A 20,192-nucleotide genomic window follows, 5' to 3' on the forward strand; every position below is an offset into this window, starting at 1 on the left:
ACTGTAAAACTGAGAAAATAACAAGCTTTCAATACCATTTTGACGTTTAATTTGCTAGGTCGGCTATGGTGATGCATTTGATTATTGTAGTTTCGCAATGTCCGTTGATCATTTTAGAACAAAAAATAATAATTTACTCAGTAACGGTTGGGTGTAGAAATGTAATAAATTACTTTAAAAATTTACTCAAGTACAAGTCAAATTACTGATTTAAAAATATACTAAAAAAAGTACAAGTACCCATAAAAGCAACTCAATTACAGTAATATGAGTTTTTCTGAAAACAACAAAGGTAAAGAAAATAAATAATCATACGTTAAAGTAAAGGCTTATTTAAAAAGGTGAGTTTTGATGAGGGATTTAAAAGTTGGAGGGTCAGTGCTGTGTTGAATACCTTATATTTTTATTTATTTAATATTCTTATATCACGGTGATTCATGTTGGCAGAGAAATTGTTGCTCATTCTGGGAGACACTGGTTTGTTTTTTTTTGTTTTTTTAAACAGGCTTTTATTCTGGCAGGTCCTACAGGAAGCAGTTGTATACTGTTCCTAATGTGGTTTTTGGTCGGTGGGCGTGTCTCTCTCGTGCTTTCTCACACAGTTTCTTTCCACTTTGCCTGTGAAAACCAACAGGACACTACAGACAGACACTAGTGTGTCCGTATTACTACCACAGACTCCTCACCTGGACTCTAACAGGTAAATATAAACCATACTATGAGCTTTGATTGATTTATTTATTTCTATTATTTTATTTAAAGTCATGCTTTTACATAGTTTGACATGTAATCTTATATCTTCTTAATGACAGCAGTTTTTTGTTTGTACTGCAGTGTCTACATTCACACTGTAGATTATGTTACCTTTAGTATTTGTCTTCATTGTTAAAGTGTCAAGTTCCATGTGCGTCCACCACATATACAGTATATAAACTAATTAATACACTGTTATAGTTCATCATCTCATCTTCTAAGATGGAAATTCTGGTGTTTAGTCATTAGAAGTCATGTAATCTTGTTTATTTCATTACATTAATATATTACCCATAGATTCTATATTGTGTAGATTATGGGTATTTGTAGCCCTAATAAATGGATGGGGAATGATCTGTTATTTCAATCTTTTGAGTAGAAATGAACTTAAATAGTATCTGTACTAGTCGTGTCATATATAACATAAAATGTGTTTAATGTACTACCAGTACACAAAATATATGCACATTTATTTGAGAAAAAAGAAAAAGGAAGTACTTTTTTTTGGACTGTTTTATAGTAGAGCTGGACGATTTGTTTCGATTCAATTTTCAATTTTTTTTTTTTTTTTTTCCCAATACATTTAAAAATGACTGCAGAGATCAGATATATTGTCAAAACCTCAAGAGTTAAAATCCATAGAATAATCCCAAAATAAAAAGTAAATGGTTCTGTCATTCAACAATTTCAAGCTTTAACCAGGTTTAAGCAAAAGTGCAACAGTAACTTCACAGTAGCTTCAATTTTCTGATGAAGAAATCAGATAACTACATATTTTAAAACATATAACATTACAATTAGAAAAATAATAAACTCTTTCCTTTGAGTCTCAGCATAGTGTGAATAAAAAATTAAACATGCCTGTGGCACACATATAGCTACTCAAAGGGTAAACAAATGTAAACCAAGAGGGGACGGGCTCACATTGCGCTACGGTAACCCACAAGAACGGAACACGAAAAACTCCGAAAAAACTGTGGTGGGGAAAAAAAAAGAAATTTTATTTATTTATTATTATTTTTTTAAACTCAAATTTGCAAAATAAAAATCGTTTTTATCTACAAATTTGATAAATAAATTAAATCAATTTTTTTTTTTTTTTGGCCAGCCCTATTTTATAGCCATTGAATCTTCATAGTGATAGAGCAGTGATCATGTACAGTATGTATATTATGTGTCTCGATTGGATATCGGTCCGATATTATTAAAAAAAAACCTATATAAGCACACTGATGCATAATTTGTTTTATTGATTTATTGATGTTATTTTTCAGTGTCTTCTAATTTATTTTTTATTCATTTTATTCAATTGTAGAATATGCTTGTGTTCAGGTTAAACCAGTGGATATTTTGCGCTTTTAAAATACTTTTTTTGGCTTTTTATTAATTTCATTTATGTTTTTTTTTCAGGGTCTTCTAATTTATTTTTATCCAATTGTAGAATATTCCTGTGTTCAGGTTAAACTAGTGGTTATTTTGCACTTTAAAAATATTTTCTCTTTTTTCTTTTGTTTTTTGTTAATTTTGTTGATGTTTTTTTTCAGGGTCTTCTATTTTACTTTATTCTAAAATATTAAAAGTTAGGATTTTCAGATGGTCAAACTTACTGACTGAAGGTTTATTCAAATATTCAAGGAAAAAGTCATTTTAAAAGAAGTCATGGGTTTTAAATGGAATGTCGAGCGCTCCAGTAAACACTCCTTCCTGTTGGCAGCTCATGGTCAAAGTTACTGAACAAAAGTGTCGTGATTATATCTATTAGGAGTGTGACAATATCTCGATACGGCGATATATTACGACATATTTTTTTCCGCACGATCGATATGCCCCCGCTAAGTATCGATTTTTGTCTTTCATTTCATTTTTTCCAAAACCTTTTCTGCTTTTTCACTAAAATGTGCAGGTACGTCTTTACAGAAATTGTCACTGTTTGTTGAAGGAACCAATATATTGTTTACTGGAATATTGCTCTATAATGGTGTCACTGGTAAGAAAGACCCTATTTTTTGTTTACAGAAAGCACTATTGGAGATACTTATTGGTTTACATTGGTATGTTGACACTTATTTACAGAAATGTTGCACTAAAATTGTGTCACTGTTCATAGGACACTTTTTAAATTTATCGTCTTTCAGAGATTTAAAATAAAAATTGTATTTTTCACTTAATCTTTTTTTTCTTATGTCATAGATTATTGTAGATTGATTTCTGACCAATATATTGATAATCGCAGTATCGTCATATTGTGAGATAATCACTATCGTGAGCTTTGTATCGCGTATTGTATCGTATCGTGAGGTACCCAGAGGTTCCCACCCCTAATATCTATTATTGCCTCGGAGCCTCCGTCCTAGAGTTTACTGATGTGTGCAATAACTTGTCCTCAGTCTGGACTGACTTGTAAGAGTCGTCAGAAGCTAAGTGTGGTAGCTTAGCTTAGCATAATAGATAGAAAATAAAGGAATTCCTCTCCAAACACAAATGAAGGATTATTACGATATCGTGTAAGGAGTGGATGGGAACTCTTGTTTATAAGTGTCTGGATTTAGCGACTTGACATCTGTCGTTAGTGTAATTGTAAGGATTTATCAACAGGTTGTAGAAAACTAGTGCTGCAACCTAAAAAACAGACTGGAATATATCAGAATCATCAGAATCAGAAATACTTTATTGTCCCAGCAAGAAATTGCCTGCGCCATAAACACCAAACCAGAAGAAAGAAGAGAAGAAAGATAATGTACATAGTTATAGTAAAAGACCTTTTACCGTTAACCAAATAAGAACCAAATACCACAGCACACGTTACCATAGCAATGCTCACATTACCGTAGTGAAAAGTGAAATAAGATAATAGTAATAATAATCAAGAATGACTTCAAATAAAGAACAAACGCCAAACAAGAGAAAAAGAAATAGAAGAAAAAGAAAATGTACATAATTAAAAAAAAGTATAAAATAATAACCTTTAACCAAATAAGGACCAAATACCAGAGATCACTTTGATCCCAGGTAAAAAAAACCAACTCCAAATTGCAAGAATGTCTCACAAAATGTCATTACAAATTAATAGATCGTATTTCAAAAATAATAACATTAACAAAAAAATAATGTGTTTAAATTTCTGCATTCAATTTGTTTGTTTGTTTATTTATTTCATTCAATACATTAAAACAAATGTATTTCTGAGAACGTATGAAAACATCCGCCACCGACATGAAAAATTAAATAATTACATTAAACAAAGGTAAACTGCAACGCAGTCATTTCAAACAACAATACAGCCACACTTCTGTCTCATATCTCTTTAACATAATACATTTCACATTCTTTTTAAACATATGAAGTAATATTGATAATTTGATGTCGTCATTTAGATGATTCCATAATCTGACTCCCTGTAAATAAGTGCAGGTTAAACAAAACTATAACAAATGGGGCTGCCTATGTGAACATTTTTAAATCAAATACTGTTTTTCTCTACTGCGTATGACTGACAGGGAGATTTTTTATCATTTTATTGTTGACACAATGTGTTTGTTGCTGATTTGAAATGTTTTTGCTGCTGAATTTTAACGTTCTTATTGATTTTAAAGCTGTTGAATGTTTTCTGATAGACTTTTTAATCACGTAAAGCACATTGAGTTGCCTTGTGTATGAAATGCGCTATATAAATATATTTGCCTTGTCTTATTGCTGATCTATTAGTTTATTTATTGCTTTATTACTTCACCGATTTGAGATTATTCAATTATTATTTGCATGCTTTCATTCTTTCCATTGTAAATTGTAAATACATTAAATTATGTATAAATTACATATATGCACAAAGTATGTGAAACGCATCTTTTTCAGTTTGAACCCTTTAATCAAACATAGGCAACAGGCGGCCCGGGGGCCACAAACGGCCCTCGGTCTATTTTTATGCCGCCCCCAAAGTGAATGTACAAAATTGCAGAAAAATACACAAAACAAGAGCAAAAATTCATTAAAAAAATACAAAGAATTACAACATTGCAGGAAAATACAGTAAAAGACAACATAAAAACACAGAAAATTATTCAAAAACACACAAAACTGCTACAAAAATGAACAAAACAACAACACTGATACACAAAATTACCGAAAATGACAACAAAAGTACACAAAATGACAACAAAAGTACACAAAATGACAAGAAAAACACGAAAAATGACTTTGCAAACCCACAGTACGAACAAACAAGCAAAACTACAACGGAAATACACAAAAAATACTCCAAAAAAATCGCTAAATGGCAACACAAATACACAATATGACTCCAAAAAACATGTATTTTACAGGAAACAGACACAAAAGGACTATAGAAATGCACACAACGAGCAAGAGAACAACAAACATGCACAGACTGACAGAAAAACGCACAACGTTACTATAGAAACGCTTTGTTCTTTCCTGTATTAACGCTCAGATCGCTCAGTATTCTAAACGCTGACATGAATGTTGGTCATGTGGCCCTCCTATCAAACAAACATGTTTTTCTATAGTTGCCTACCTCTGTCTTAAATGAACAGTTAATCCCTCTACTCCGTACAAACCTAGTCCTAGACATCATACACAGAGTTTTTGGTGAGATTAGACATTTAAAGTTGCCATGTCTGATCCTTTAAGTATCAGTTGCTGCTTGTCAGACTTGGTCAGATAAGATGTTGTCATGTTGGTGGCACGAGTTGTTCTGCTCTGTGTCAGCATCTCCTCTGCCACTCCATGAACTCTGACCCATTTCTCAGGCTGGATCTCTGGGATGCCATTAACTCTGGGATTGTATCAGATCTCAGGCTTTCTTCCTTTTAGGGAAATAGGATTGGACCATGACGCCTGCACGTCTTCTGTAGAAAATGACGCTAAAATTAACCACTGAACTGTTTGTACTATTTATTTATTCTGAAGGTTAGTGATTATGTTCATCAATCCAGGTTTCCTTTGTTACTGTCAAAGTGAGCCTGCTGTGTTTTGTTTAGTTTTGCTTGGGAGGACCAAACCTGACATAGACCTTAGACCACATGTGTCAAACTCGTGGCCCAGGGGCCAAAATTCAGCCCTTTGGAGCATCTTGTTTGGCCCGCAGGAGAAAGTAAAAATTACAGAGAAAACATGAATCATTGTGTAAATAAATTGAACTTAACACTCCCGATGCTTATGTCGTATGATTGCAGTCATTCTTAACATTAAACTGCGGAAAAAACTCAAAATTCTTCGAAAAATCCTGAAATTTTCCTCCTAATGATGGCATATTTCCCTTAATTAAATAGAAATTGGTCATAAAATCAAGGAAATTTAAAGTCACGATTGTGTTGGTGCTGATATCTGTCATTTATTGCTTGGATATTGTCGAAATGACGTTTTAGATATCTTTAACTTTCGTTCTGCCTATTCACATTGACATGAATGGGAAAAGTCAAATACTTGCCGAGGTGGAATGAAATGTGAAATATTTGCAATGTTCATTTTGACAAGGCCGAATAGAAGGGCAGATATCTCGAGCCGATATCCGAGATCGCTGATATTGAATATAGACGCATAAGTTACAAATCCTAAAACTCTAGAAAAAACTTAAGTTGCACTTGTAGAAAATCCTGTGGGTTTTATTTTATTTATTTAGTAAATACTCTGCTGCTAATAACTTGTAAAATTGTAAGAAAATTGACCATAACTTTAAGGATGTTGTTTTTCATAGTTTTCCTAACTTAGTAAAACAATGAGTCCATAATATTCCCCTGAGCATAAACTCATGAATCCAACTTGTTCCCTGTAGAGTTTCTCTGACAGGTAAATAAAGATGTTTTCCCCGTGGAGATACAGTACTCATGGAAAACTCACAACATTATTGAGCTATTTCTGCCTTTGCCACTGCTTTCTTGAATAAAAGATGTCATGACGGTGTGTTAAAATGAAGTCAATGAGACCTATGACGGATTACTGGTGGTAGTTTTATTATAGGTGAGATCAGATTCTCCAAAACTGAATCTCAGTTTAGAGATTTCAAACATATCATGAGTCCAAACTACAAAGCACCAATATTACCTGAAATGCTGCAGTCATTAGCATCCATTAGGGCCTGATCGGAGGCCATCAATCATGGCAGCATGAATTATAACAGCATTTTTTTTCTGCTTTTGTGGACGAAATTTACATATTTTCTTGTTATGGATGTCATCAAAACAGAAACAGGGTTAGACTGGGACAAAAATTCCACCCCGGCATTTTGTGTTCCAGACCAGCCCACTAAATTATCAGTGACATCATGTAGAAGCTGTTATTATGTCAGTAATGCTCAACGTGTTAGACTTTAGCTTCCTTTTGACAATAAATGCCCCTTTTTTCCTATTTTTTGTCTATTTTTACAAGTTTGTTTTGAAAAAACAAATTTGTGTTCTTTCTTTAATTTTTTTTGGCCACCTTTCATCCAAATATGGTACCTTTTGTCCAATAAATACAACTTGTTTCTTTTTCCCTTTGTTCAACATATTTGCTCTTTTTCACTATTGTTTTGCCACATTTTGCCTATTTAAGCTCCTCTTTGCCATTACATACCACCTGGTTCCTCTTTATTTGCCCATTTTTTGGCCCCTTTTGACTGCTTTTAGCCCATTTTAGTCACTTTTCATTCTTTTCTTTCCCCATTTTTGCCACTTTTGGACCATTTTTGGCCACCTGCCTCCACTCATCAAAAAAAAAAAAAAAATGCAGCGGACCGGACTGGTCCACTTTGGGTCAAAGGCCCACCCAGTAAGCCAGATGGCCAGTCCACCCCTGGACAGAAGTCATGGTGCCTTAGTTTAAGGCAGAGTTCTCTGCACTCGGTTGGGTGCAGGAAGCCTGTGCACTTGTATCATTTTGGTTGCATCGTGCTGCTCTATCCGTGTCCGGTGTCTATTGAGGCCTGTCCAAACAGTAACGCAGCCAATATTGGCTCCCTGACTTCATGGAACAGGAAGTGGATTGTTTTGTTTCACAGAGCACGCCTCTCTTGGCTTATGTCACTGTCTTCCACTTGTTTCGCTCTGATATGAACAAAGCTGAAAGTTTTTATTGTTTTTTGTTCTTTAAAGCTGCTTATGTTGCCTATTTTAGGTTAATTAAATATATTTGTACCTGAATTGTTGCTATTTTTCTTGGAGTCTGCAAATATTAAGGATATTTCATGACATCTCAGCAGGGATGGGCTGGCCATCTGGCATATTGGGCATTGTTCCGGTGGGCAGTTGACCCAAAGTGGGCCGGTCCGCTACCTTTTTTTTTTTGATGAGTGAGTGGAGGCAGACATGTTAACAGGTGGCCAAAAATGGTCCAAAAGTGGCAAAAACATGGCAAGAAAAGTGTGAAAAGTGACTAAAATGGGCTAAAAGCAGTCAAGAGAGGCCAAAAATGGGCAAATACAGAGGAACCAGGTGGTATGTAATGGCAAAGGGTAGCTTAAATTGGCAAAATGTGGCAAACAATAATGAAAAATGGAAAAAATGTTGAACAAAAAGAGGCAAAATGTTGGGGAAAAGGAAACAAGTCATATTTATTGGGCAAAAGGAAGCTTATTTGAATGAAAAGTGAACAAACAATTAAAGAAAGGACAAAATGTGGATTGAAGTGTCAAAAAGAACTTTCAAAAATTGACAAAAAAAAGAAAAAAGAGATATATATTGGTAAAAGGTAGCTAAAGGCTGAAAAAAGTGTCAGAACTTTTTGAAAAGGGGCAAAAATGTGACAAAGGAAGTTGCAAAATGGCCAAAAGATATAGATTAAAAAAGGGGTTAAAAAGTTTCCCCCTTTTAAGGTTTTCTGTGGGTATAATAATTAAAATTAAGACAAAAATATCCCCATGTTGAGCATCACTGACTTAAAGGCAGGGTAGGTAATTTTCGAAAACTAGCATGATATTGAAAGTAGCATCCTTCGAGCGCTCAGCTTTTACCCGCCCCCTTCCCTCTGTGCTCCATCTAAAGCCACGCCCCTCACTCACATTCAGACCTCAGCTCATTGCTTGTATTGTGTAAAAACTATGTCTCATGCCTCATTCAGCGTTAAGTAAACACTAAACTTTATCATTATATACGTTAAAAAACATGACTAAAAACTTAGTTTTAATTCTGTCATTGTGACGCGCTTTGAGTGTGGGCTCGTGCACACCAGGGGTCGAGAACGATCAGGGAGACGTGATTGGTTAATAAAAACTAACTGAACCGTCTTTTTTTCATTGGTGGAAGTTTTTACAGGTTTACAGCTGCTACAGATGACAGATTTCCTCTGTTCCTTTTTCAGAGCACCAAGGAACCTCCTGTCCTTCCAACAAACATGGCAGCCATTCGGAAGAAGTTGGTCATCGTTGGAGACGGGGCTTGTGGGAAAACCTGCCTCCTCATTGTTTTCAGTAAAGACCAGTTTCCAGAGGTCTACGTCCCGACAGTGTTTGAGAACTACATTGCTGATATTGAAGTTGACTCCAAACAGGTTGGTGTCTTTTGGTAAAAACATTTTTCCCCATACTTTGAATTCTGTAATCTCATATAAAACAGAGGCAGTGTACATAAAGTATGCTTACTCACTGGAATTATATTGTCCTGCCAAATCTTTTTTTTCCTCCAATTGTTTTTCTTGCCCCATATCTACAGACAGGGGTGGACTGGGACAAAAATTCACCCTTGGCATTTACCCATTTCCTTTGGCCATTTTGCAACTTCCTTTGTCCCGTTTTTGCCCCCTTTTCAAAAAGTTCTTCAGACTTTATCTTCCTTTTGCCAATAAATATCCCTTTTTTCTTATTTGGTGTCCATTTTTCAAGTTCTTTTTGACACTTTTATCCAAGTTTTGTCCTTTTTTTTTAAAAATGTGGCCACTTTTCATCCGAATAAGCTAACTTTAGCCCAATAAACGCCACTTTCTTCCTTTTTTCCCCTACATTTTGCCTACTTTTTAAAAAAAAATTTTTTATCACTTTTTCACTATTGTTTGCCACATTTTTCTCATTAAAGCTACCCTTTTCCCTTACATAGCACCTGGTTCCTCTTTATTTGCCCAATTTTGGTCACATGTGACTGCTTTTGGCCCATTATAGTCACTTTACACACTTTTCTGGCCACCGTAACCATGTCTGCCTAGACGGCCCACCGGGACGATGCCTGGTATACCAGATGGCCAGACCACGCCTGTCTACAGGCCTACATCTCATGGACTGGTTTCATGGTTAACCTCAGCCTGCAGTTTTGTTGGGGGGAAAAAATTGATGAGCAAAATGGATAATCAATGTTGAGTGTTAGTTTAGTTTATTCAATCATAACAACTCAAAGCATTTTTCACAGTATAAACATTTCAAACATGGGCATTAAAACTGGTTCATGTGTCTGTGTTGTGTGAACCTTCACATGTTGTGCTTTAAATCAGTGTTTCTCAAATAGGGGTATGCGTACCCCTAGGGGTACGCAATGGCAGTACAGGAGGTACTCGAGAGAGAGAGAATAATTAACAAATAAAGTATTAGTCTTAGTCCCACCGCAGGCGTGACATGACCGGAAATAATAAAAACTATAGAAATAAATCTATTTAGGAGTCACTACATCAGGGTTTTTCAACCTTGGGGTCGAGACCCCATGTGGGGTCGCCTGGAGTTTTAATGGAGTCGCCTGAAATTTCTGAAAAATGAAAATAGATTTTTGAAAGGTTTTAATCATTATTATTTTTAATTAATTTAATTAAAACACAATCTTAAACAACTATATTTCTATACTTTTGCTTTGTGAGTCTAGATCAACTAAAATGCTGTAACAAAAAATAAATAAATAAAATAAAATAAATATCTGAGCTCAAACATGTTAAGAAACTAATTCTAGAAAAAATGTCTTTGGGACGCCAGAAATATCTTGATATCAAAATGGGGTCATAATCCAAAAAGGGATGGAAACAAGTGAATAAATACTGTTTTATTCCACTTATTTACAAAATGTGATTCTTTAAAATACGTGTTATCACTCGTGCATTAGACAAAGTATGGAAGGAATCAACAATATTAATGCAATAAGTGACAGATACTTAAATGTCCTTTTATTCATTGATTTTTTGACCAATCTTTTATTTAATTTGTGGGGGTTTGTGGAATCATTTGAGAAAAATTGCAAAAAAAAAAACACAAAATAAGAGAAAAACAACAAAATCCACACTAATGACACTAAAAACACCCGAGATGAGAGAAATATACACAAAATCACTACAAAATACACAAAAATAACAGGGAAAAACACACACACACACACACACACACTGAGAGAATCATTTAAATAATACCAACAACACACAAAAACAACAAAAAAAATCAACAAAATAAGAGAAAAAAATACTAAATAATACAAAGAACAGACAAACAACAAAATATATAAAATGACACCAAAAATACACAGTGACAAAAAAAACACAAAATGATGAATGAAAGATATTGATTAGAACATGAAATGAAAATACAAAGGTCATTGTTGGTCCCACACTAGGTGGGAGGTGACAGGAAATTACAATAATATAGAAATAAATCTATTCAGTAAATACTGTTTCATGACACTTATTTATAAAAATGTGTTATCACTCATTTATTCCATCATTAATATGCTGTATAGTCTTTTTTTAAATACGTTCATAAGCAAAATCTTGTTGTCAGACAAAGGGGGTGCTTGGCTTCAGAAATAAGAGAAAGGGGTACTTGAGCCAAAAAAAAGTTTCAAAACCACTGCTTTAAATAACAAATAAAATAATAAAATTTAAAAAACTTTAACTCTTGAATAGGTACTGTAAATCTGGAGGATATGAGCTACAGTAGGTTGCTTATGTCAGAGGGCTTTGTTCCCCCTGATCCGACCGCCACTGTGGAATCACCACTTGGCAAAACAGGAAATGACTCTACTTTTGAGTTTCCTGTTCAGACAGGGAACAGGGAACAGGGATGTCTCCTGGCAATCCCCCTCCTTCCCCTGGGACTCAGCTCCTGCTCCTGCCCGATAAACCACTCTCATTTCCTGCCCTTGTTCTCAGATGAAAGCCACTGGGGAGGGGTTAACTTGGCTCCGGGCAGGAAATGTATGAATTTAGGGATCTGTGGCGGACATCAGCCATAAAGGGGGTGATTTTAAAAAAGGAAGGGGGGAAAAGTCCCTCCAATCAGCGTATTATGTAAGCAGCTGGATAAGATTAATCCCTAACTTTAAATTTACGTTTTTCCGATTGAAGCTGGAATCTTTTTTTTTTTCCCTCCTTCTTTTCCTTTGAATGGAAAACGCTGTTCTATAAATAGATGTTTTCCATTCTTTCTTTTCCTGTCTAAACGATGCAGTCCAGGGGGAACATAGTGCTCTGGTTGCTCATACAGTCATGTAAGCATTTGGCCACCTCCCACCCACTGCTCCTGCTAACCTCTATTTGGGCTTTGTTGACTGATTCTCTCACACACTATGACCATAACACAAAACATTTCCTCATTCAGTTTTTGAAATTCCCCAACTTGACTTTACGGTTCATTTTTTCTTCAATATGGCCGCCTGTTAGTTCTCAGAGTAGAGGAACAGAAGTGAGGGGATGAGGTCAATCCCCCAAGTTCATTTCCACATCACACTGACCACGTTTTGGTCTAAACCAGTGGTTCTTAAAGTTTTTTGGCTCAAGTCCCCCCCTTTTTCTGACTAGAACATTTTGCTCAAAATTCTGTGAAAAAATAACTATAGATCATAATGATGACATACATTTTAAAGAATCTCATTTTGTAAATAAGTAGAATGAATCAGTATTTAGTACTTCCTGGATAGATTTATTTCATCTCCCTCCTGATGTGGAACCAAGACTGACCTTTGTACTTTCAGTTCATGTTCTAATCAAGATCATTTCTATCATTATTTGGTGTGTTTTTGGTGTCATTTTGTTGTTGTCTGTTTGCTTTATTATTCAGTAAGTTTTTGGCCTATTTTGTATGTTTTTGTGTGTTGTTGGTATTATTTAAGTTATTCTGTATGTGTGTTTTTGGTGTCGTTTGGTTGTTTCATATGTTGTTTCGTATGTTTCTCTGTTATTTTTGTGTATTTTGTAGTGATCTTGTGTTTTTCTCTCATTGAATGTGTCTTTGTTGTGGTTTTGTCTGTTGCAGGTAATAGTAAATGTTTTTTCTCTCTTGATGTGTAATCTGTTCTTTTTATTATTTAGTATATTTTTCTCCTATTTTGTGTGGTTTTTTTGTAGTTTTGAGAGTCGCTAGTAATATTTAGTATGATCAGAATATTTTATTAAAAATAAACATAAATACCATATTTTTAATGCTTTCATTTGTTAATTTTACTCTATCTCTCAAGTACCCCCTGTAGTGCCATCATGTACCCCCATTTGAGAAACACTGCTGTAGAGTATCCTGTATCATATTTGAGAAAATTATATTTTGTTCCCAAAAATTGAGGCATTGAAGGACGATGACTCTAAAACACTGACCTTATTGATACTGAGTTTGAACACAGAGACATTATCACTGTTTTTTGGGAAGTTTATTCATCTGGATCTCATGTGTCATCTCTGGGTAAACGTTAGTTCCGTGTGGTTTAGCTTTCAGATGAGTTTGTGTTGTGTAATAAATGATGTAATGAGAGTAAAACACGTGATTTGTTCTGTGTTTTTTGTTTTATTGAATCTTTTTTCTGCTGTGAATTCAGCTTCTCCCGTTTGTTACATCAGGTAGAGTTGGCGTTGTGGGATACTGCGGGCCAGGAAGACTACGACAGGCTGAGGCCTCTGTCCTACCCCGACACAGACGTCATCCTCATGTGTTTCTCCATTGACAGCCCGGACAGCTTAGGTAAGACTTTCACCTTTTTAAATCTGACACAGAAAACTGCTGGAATTGATCTATTGTTTAACTGAATGGGAAATTACTTGGATCAGCAAGACAAAGTGCTCTCCGCCTCTGTGGGGCGCCGATTGTAAAGTTGTGCATGCAAAAATAAACAGCAACTTTTTTGCAACATTTAGCAACAAACCACTTTTAAAAACATATATAAATTTTTTTAATGTTACTTTTGACCAGATTTACAGCAATGTTTGAGAAATTTATAATAAATATTAAATACTTAAACATTAAACATTACATGTTGAATATTAAATCTAAATGTTACATCTAAATATTAAATGGTAAATGTAAATGCTAAATGTTAAATGTTAAATCTAAATGTTAAATTTAAATATTAAATGTTAAATTTAAATATTAAATGTTAAATCTAAATATTAAATGTAAAATCTAAATGTTAAATGTAAAATCTAAATATTAAATCTAAATGTGGAGCTTAATCACTCTGAATAGACCATGGATAGTGTCAATGAGATTTTATTTTGATACTTCCGGTGAATTTGCATATTAGCTAAATATTTAGTTTCACCCATGACATTTTGATTCAGATTTTAATTTAACATTTAGATTTAAAATTAACATTTACATTTAACATTTTGTTTTGGATTTAACATTTCATATCTCGATGTAACATTTAGATTTAACATTTAGCATTGATTTTTAAAAGAAAAGTATATCTCACAAATTTCTCAAACATTGCTGTAAATCACGTTTTTTTTAAATGTGGTTTGTTGCCAAACGTTGCTGTTTATTTTAGCATGCACAACTTTACAATCGGCGCCCCATACGCCTCACGTTAGTATCACATGTATTTTTATTGTCACGGACAGAAAATATCCCTGAGAAGTGGACGCCAGAGGTGAAACATTTCTGTCCAAATGTTCCCATCATCCTTGTTGGAAACAAGAAAGATCTGAGGAACGATGAGCACACAAGGCGAGAGCTGGCTAAAATGAAGCAGGTACGGTGTCCTTTTAGGGTCAATGCACAACAAAACAGGCAGAAATAGACTCCTCGACTCTTAACGTGTGGGAAGAAACTAAGGTGCAAGAGTATTAGATGTGAAAAGATGAGCTGTGGGGGTACTAGTATGGATCCCTGTGGGATGCCATCAGAAACTGTTTGATAAACTGACAATAAAGTAGATTTTTCTATTGCGTAACAATGTTTGCCTTAAAAGTTTAAAATCCGATAAAGGGATCAAATCCATCCATAAAACTACAGCAGTTTTCTATTACTCCTATTATTTCCATGTTAACGGAATTACGGAATCAACCAATGAAAGCTATTTTATTTTGATTGTTTATTCACCGGAGTAAAAAAAAAAAAAAAAAAAAAAAAAAAATTAAAAAATTGTAATATTTCTAAAAAAAAAAAAAAAATATGGAAAACAGAATTTGGAAAAAAATAAATAAAATGGATTTCATAGGGCCTTAGTTTTGCAATCTGGGGAACGCAGAACCAACTTATCAATTTAATTCCAAGGTTAAAAGTTATTTTTCAGACAAAGAAAGAATATAATTTATCCAACAATATGAACAGAATAATGTGAAAACAGCTTGTAAATAGAAACAAAAAAATGCTAAAATTTTAAGAATACACACATTAACAATGTAAGAGTTATTGAAAAGTATTAGTTAAAGCAGTGGATTATAGTTAGTGATCAGAGGGTTGCTGGTTTACATCCCATGACTGTGGGACATGGTGCTGCTGTACGTGGCTCATTGGTTCTGTCTCCAGGTTCTACATCACAATAGAAACACACAGACAAAGCTCTTTTACACACGCCGTCAGCTTTTCCTTTCCTGAAAATCCAGGTCAGTCAGACAAAAGGTTGCAAAACGTCATCAGTTTGAATCTTTACAATGTAAATAGTTGAATAGTTGGGCACTGGGAATGTACGAAAAAAGATGCAAAATTACATTGTTTTATTTACGTGAGCCATTTATTGATCTAACAATGTAGTATAAGTGGCTTAAAAGGGCCAAAGCACAAGTAGCAATTATTAACCATTACCATGATATTATGTATTGTTTTAATAATTGTGCAAAATAGATGCATACAAATATTTATTTTAATTACAGGTGACCCAATTTTATTTCCAGGTGACCCCAAGGATGAAATAAAAAAACCCAGCATTAACCTGTAGAGGACTGTAAATATTACGGTCAACATATAACTTTTGGAGTCCATTACTAAAGCAATAAATGTGTTTACATCTGTTAAACCACTGATTAATGGTCTTTCAATAAAGAATATGAATCTATATCAAAAGATATTAAATCATTAAGAAGAAGAAATTGTAGAAACATTGAATAAATGAACTAGTAAAGTACTTATTTACAATAATACTTGTATGATCTGCATTGAACCAGTGCTGCAGAAATAGCGACAACAAAAACAAACACAAGTAGAACACTGTTAATATTTTCATCAAAAATAAAAATAAATTCATTGTTATTTTCATCTGTCCATCCAAACTTTAAGTTTTCTTTTATTCAGACAACTGTTCTTCAGAAACATGTTTCGACTGTCACCTGTCAGTCTTCTTCAGAGGCGTCTGCTGATCGCTTTGATGTGTCCTTAACTTCCATGTAATAATTCCAATATGTTATTTTTGAATAATATGTTAAGGTTTCATTCATTCAGTTTTTCAGGAACCTAGAAAACAAAACCAAAAGAACTTGCTGGAATTATTCCCTAAATTCACGTATTTTCTTAATATTTCCGATCCAATCTACAGGAACCGGTGAGGCCAGACGAAGGCAGATCGATGGCTGACAAGATCAACGCGTTTCACTACTTGGAATGTTCCGCTAAGACCAAGGACGGCGTTCGAGAAGTGTTCGAAACGGCCACCAGAGCGGCGCTACAGACGAAAAAGAAAAAACCTAGCAAGTGCACTTTGCTGTGAGATCCGTGCACACAAATTAAATTATGTTACCAACCAGGAAAAAAACCAACACACATTTAGAACTATGATCTATTGCCATATGGATCCTTCTGCGTCACGCATTACAAACAAACTTAATGCAATAAATGGGCTCTGTGGATATTATCATTCTGTTACAGATTTTTGTGTAAAGTTGTTTTTTTTTCTATAATCCCTATATATGATATGATATATGCATTACCCACCTCTTAGTGTGTTATATTCTTAATGTCACAATGCTGTAGTTAGTGCAGACATTTCTATGTAATGCAATAGTTTTGTTTCATCTCAACAGTTTGGTTGTGATCAAAATGCCTATTTTGACTTTAAGAGCTAGTGCTTTTTTTTTTTTTTTTTTTTTTTACACAGCCATGAAAGCCATGTTTGGCCAGCCAATGAACATTTCACCAAAGCACCTCTTTATTGTACTGTACTTTTTTTTTTTGAGTCTGTCGACAACCAGCAGGATATGTAACAAAAGGTTTATACATAAAATATGAGTTTGTTTATGAAAATAGCTGCAGTTTAGCAAAGCATTGGTGTTGATTTTTCTTTGGTTTTTACACATTAAAACTGCATGTACATCAATTTGCTACCAATCAGGGCCAAGTTCATACAGTGATTCTTATTTCAATAAGTTACTTTTTGACTGACCGGGAGGAGCCATCGCTCTATGTACTGTATTTTAAAAACAAACCAATGCAAACAATGTCTATAAATATGCAGATAAATGTGGATGTTGTCTTAAGTCCAACTGAATGTCTTTATAAAGGAAGAATCTATGGCAGAGCTGTTGTTTTGATTCATTTCAGACTGTACAAGTGTGCCACTAAATAAAGGCTCTGTGGAGAGTAGATTTGCACTGGTGCTTCAGTTTAATGTTACCTGAATCCATTACAATGTTGTAAAAGAATATTTTACCATCTCTTTTAGCGTCTTCACTCAAATTTAGTACCGACCCGGGTACTGCAGCATACAGAATACTAAGGACACCCCTATTCAAATCTATTGGAACAGTGAACACAGCTCCCCCTGCTGTTAGTCATTAATACAGTAAATTGTAAAACAGTAAATATGATCAACTTTATGAATGATACTGACTCCAAGTGGTTATATTGGATTCGAGGAATTATACTACTTTGAGGGATTATACTGATTTTATGTGATTATACTGATTCCGAGGGAAGATACTGACTCCGAGTAGTTATACTGACTTTGAGAGATTATACTGACTCCAAGGAATTATCCTGACTGAGGGATTACACTGATTCCAAGCGGTTATACTGATTCCAAGAGGTTATATTGGCTTCGAGGAATTATACAGCGCGTCTATGCCGGGGGGAGCCTCCGTGCTGCGCAGGGAGTAGAATATTGTGCACAGCGCATCTCTTTCCCACGCGAACAGGTCCACCTCGGCCCGTTCGTAATGGGCCCACAGCTGCCGCACCACCTCTCGGTGCAGCATCCATTCCCTGTAAAGCGGCACCCACGTTCATGATCTCCGGGACAGCCTGTCAGGCCGGCGTCCGTGGAGATCACCTTCTTGGATGTAACGTGCCTACCCCGTTTCTAACGAACGGGGTAGGCACCCCGTTCGTTAGAAAGCCCGTGGAACGCCAGTGGCACAGAACCGCGCCGCACTCTGGCGTAACCAAAACTCTCCGTGCCCCGTGACACACAGGATCGAGCCCATGTGAGGCAACCCATAGTTGGAAATTCCTCATGTGAAGGCAACCAAGGCAGATCACGAGAATGGCCAAAGCCATCAACCCGAGTAAACCAAGTCAATCTGAACTGAACAGACGTGCCCGTCCGAAAGAACTTGAGACACACCCCGAACGTCTTCACCCGCTCCGGTCTAAGACGATCGGTGAACGGTACTGAGCGCAGGGACAGACCCAGAAAAATTATTTCCTGTGTAGGGGACAACACGATATTTTCCGCATTCACCACAAATCCCAGATTTGACAGGTGATCCAGCCGTGCAGCACACAAACACCCTCGAACTCAAAGAGAGGCCGAACAGGTACTCTTAACACACCCCCGGAAAGCAAACCGCAGGTATTTTCTGTGTGCGGGAGCAAGTGAGCCACAACGAGAGGCTCTATCAGTGGCATACAAAGCAGTCCTAGGCTCTCCATCGCCTCACAGACAAGGGATGAGGCACCTGACACGGGGGTTTTCATGGAGAACTGACGGTCCTTCCAGGGACGAGCTACTTTCATGAGCAGCTCAGGAAAGACAGGAGAATTTGTCTCACAGCGCCCTTCAAAAGGGAGTTTTTTTCCATTCGTAGCGGGACCTGGTGGTCTCAGCCACCACGGCGGGCCACGGAATGACCAGCCGGGCCACAGCACGTTTACACACTTCCACAGTGTCCAGGATAGGAGACGGGCATGGAGCCCTCCAAATCCTCCTGTGAGGCTACAAAGGCGGCATGAAGCCTGCCCCGAGCCGGGGTGATGAAAGGTCCGTCGTCCTCGTCCACACCCGAGCCGAGAGTGTCAGAGGAGTAGTCAACAAATTCTCCACAGCCAATCACGAGGACATCCTCATGAAACAGGGAGGGAGACGCCAGGTTGAGCTGGGAACTCCAGCCAGAACCCTGAGCAGCCGCAGTTTCCATAAATTGAGTCTCTACTTCACCCGCCTCCACGGGGACACCGTGAGGGGGGAAGGAGTCCTGCTCAGACAGGCGTGCCAGTCTCCTATGGAGGCTTTGTGCGTTAAACACGGCGCAGTGCTTACACAAGCCCAGGCAATTGAAGCAGGCTTTGTGCCTGTCCCTAGTGGAGATTTTACCCCCACATGGACAGAGGCGAGCTCCAGCGCATCCCACTCCCTCGGTGAGAGAGGCCTCAGCTACCATCACCGTGTGACGCAGTCAGGAGAGCAGGTGGCTAGCTTACGCTACCACAGGTGCTAGCAGGGATGCTAGGCCAACGTGTGATGGACCGTCTGAGACGTCAAGGACAGCATTAGATTTTCCCGAGACGACAGCTTTCGCTTTCATCCGAAGCTGTGATACGGTAGTATTTAGAGCTGCAGCCGGGCTATAAATTTTTGCGAGAACCCAGAGGGAGGACCGACGTGCGCACGTGCCCGTAGGCACCGAGGGCAGTGGGACCAAGACGACAGCGAGGTGTGCTGAGGTCAACGCACTGGCCTTGCAGCAAGGAGTGTGCAGCGGGGCTAACACCAGAGTGAAAGAGCCACTGGGGGCCAACGTGTACCAGAGCAACATCGTTGGAAGGAGCCGTCAGCCGGACCTCAAAAGTTCACTACCAGTTGGCAGCAAAAAACAGCACCTACCAAGCAAAGCAAGGCAAGAGCTGTATTTTACCCACTTCTCTACCAGTTGTGGTCGAGAGCAGGTGCTAGTTCTGCCAGCATCTGGCAACTGGAATAAAGAGAATCCGCCTATGGACTGTTAAACTGGCAAAAAACGCGAGATAGCTGAGAGAAGAGGTGTTTAAATGGTGCGCGTCTGTCCGTGTCCCCGTTTTATAGGAGGTGGGTCTCCCCGAGCGGAATGACACTTCACCGGCCAATCAGGATTGGCAGATTGAAATAAATGTTTCTGAGGAATGCAGACAGAGGTTGCATCCCATAGTGAGA

The 20,192-nt window shown here is 36.8% G+C and overlaps 1 protein-coding gene across 2 annotated transcripts; it reads left to right on the forward strand.

Annotated features, from left to right (window-relative positions):
* Positions 1–575: 575 nt before the first annotated feature.
* Positions 576–17,430, forward strand: LOC114462779 (rho-related GTP-binding protein RhoA-C-like). Of its 2 annotated transcripts, none has more exons than XM_028445757.1 (5): positions 576–685; positions 9,043–9,234; positions 13,474–13,594; positions 14,473–14,603; positions 16,386–17,430. In XM_028445757.1, exons 2-5 carry the CDS (start codon positions 9,079–9,081, stop codon positions 16,554–16,556), a joined length of 579 nt encoding a protein of 192 aa, XP_028301558.1. In that variant the 5' UTR covers positions 576–685; positions 9,043–9,078; the 3' UTR covers positions 16,557–17,430. The 2 variants fall into 2 exon arrangements, with proteins under 2 accessions (XP_028301558.1, XP_028301559.1); XM_028445758.1 differs by having other exon boundaries at positions 582–685; positions 13,452–13,594.
* The last annotated feature ends 2,762 nt before the right edge of the window (positions 17,431–20,192 follow it).

The sequence above is a fragment of the Gouania willdenowi genome, chromosome 5, assembly GCF_900634775.1.
Source record: "Gouania willdenowi chromosome 5, fGouWil2.1, whole genome shotgun sequence".
NCBI classification, from domain to species: domain Eukaryota; kingdom Metazoa; phylum Chordata; class Actinopteri; order Blenniiformes; family Gobiesocidae; genus Gouania; species Gouania willdenowi.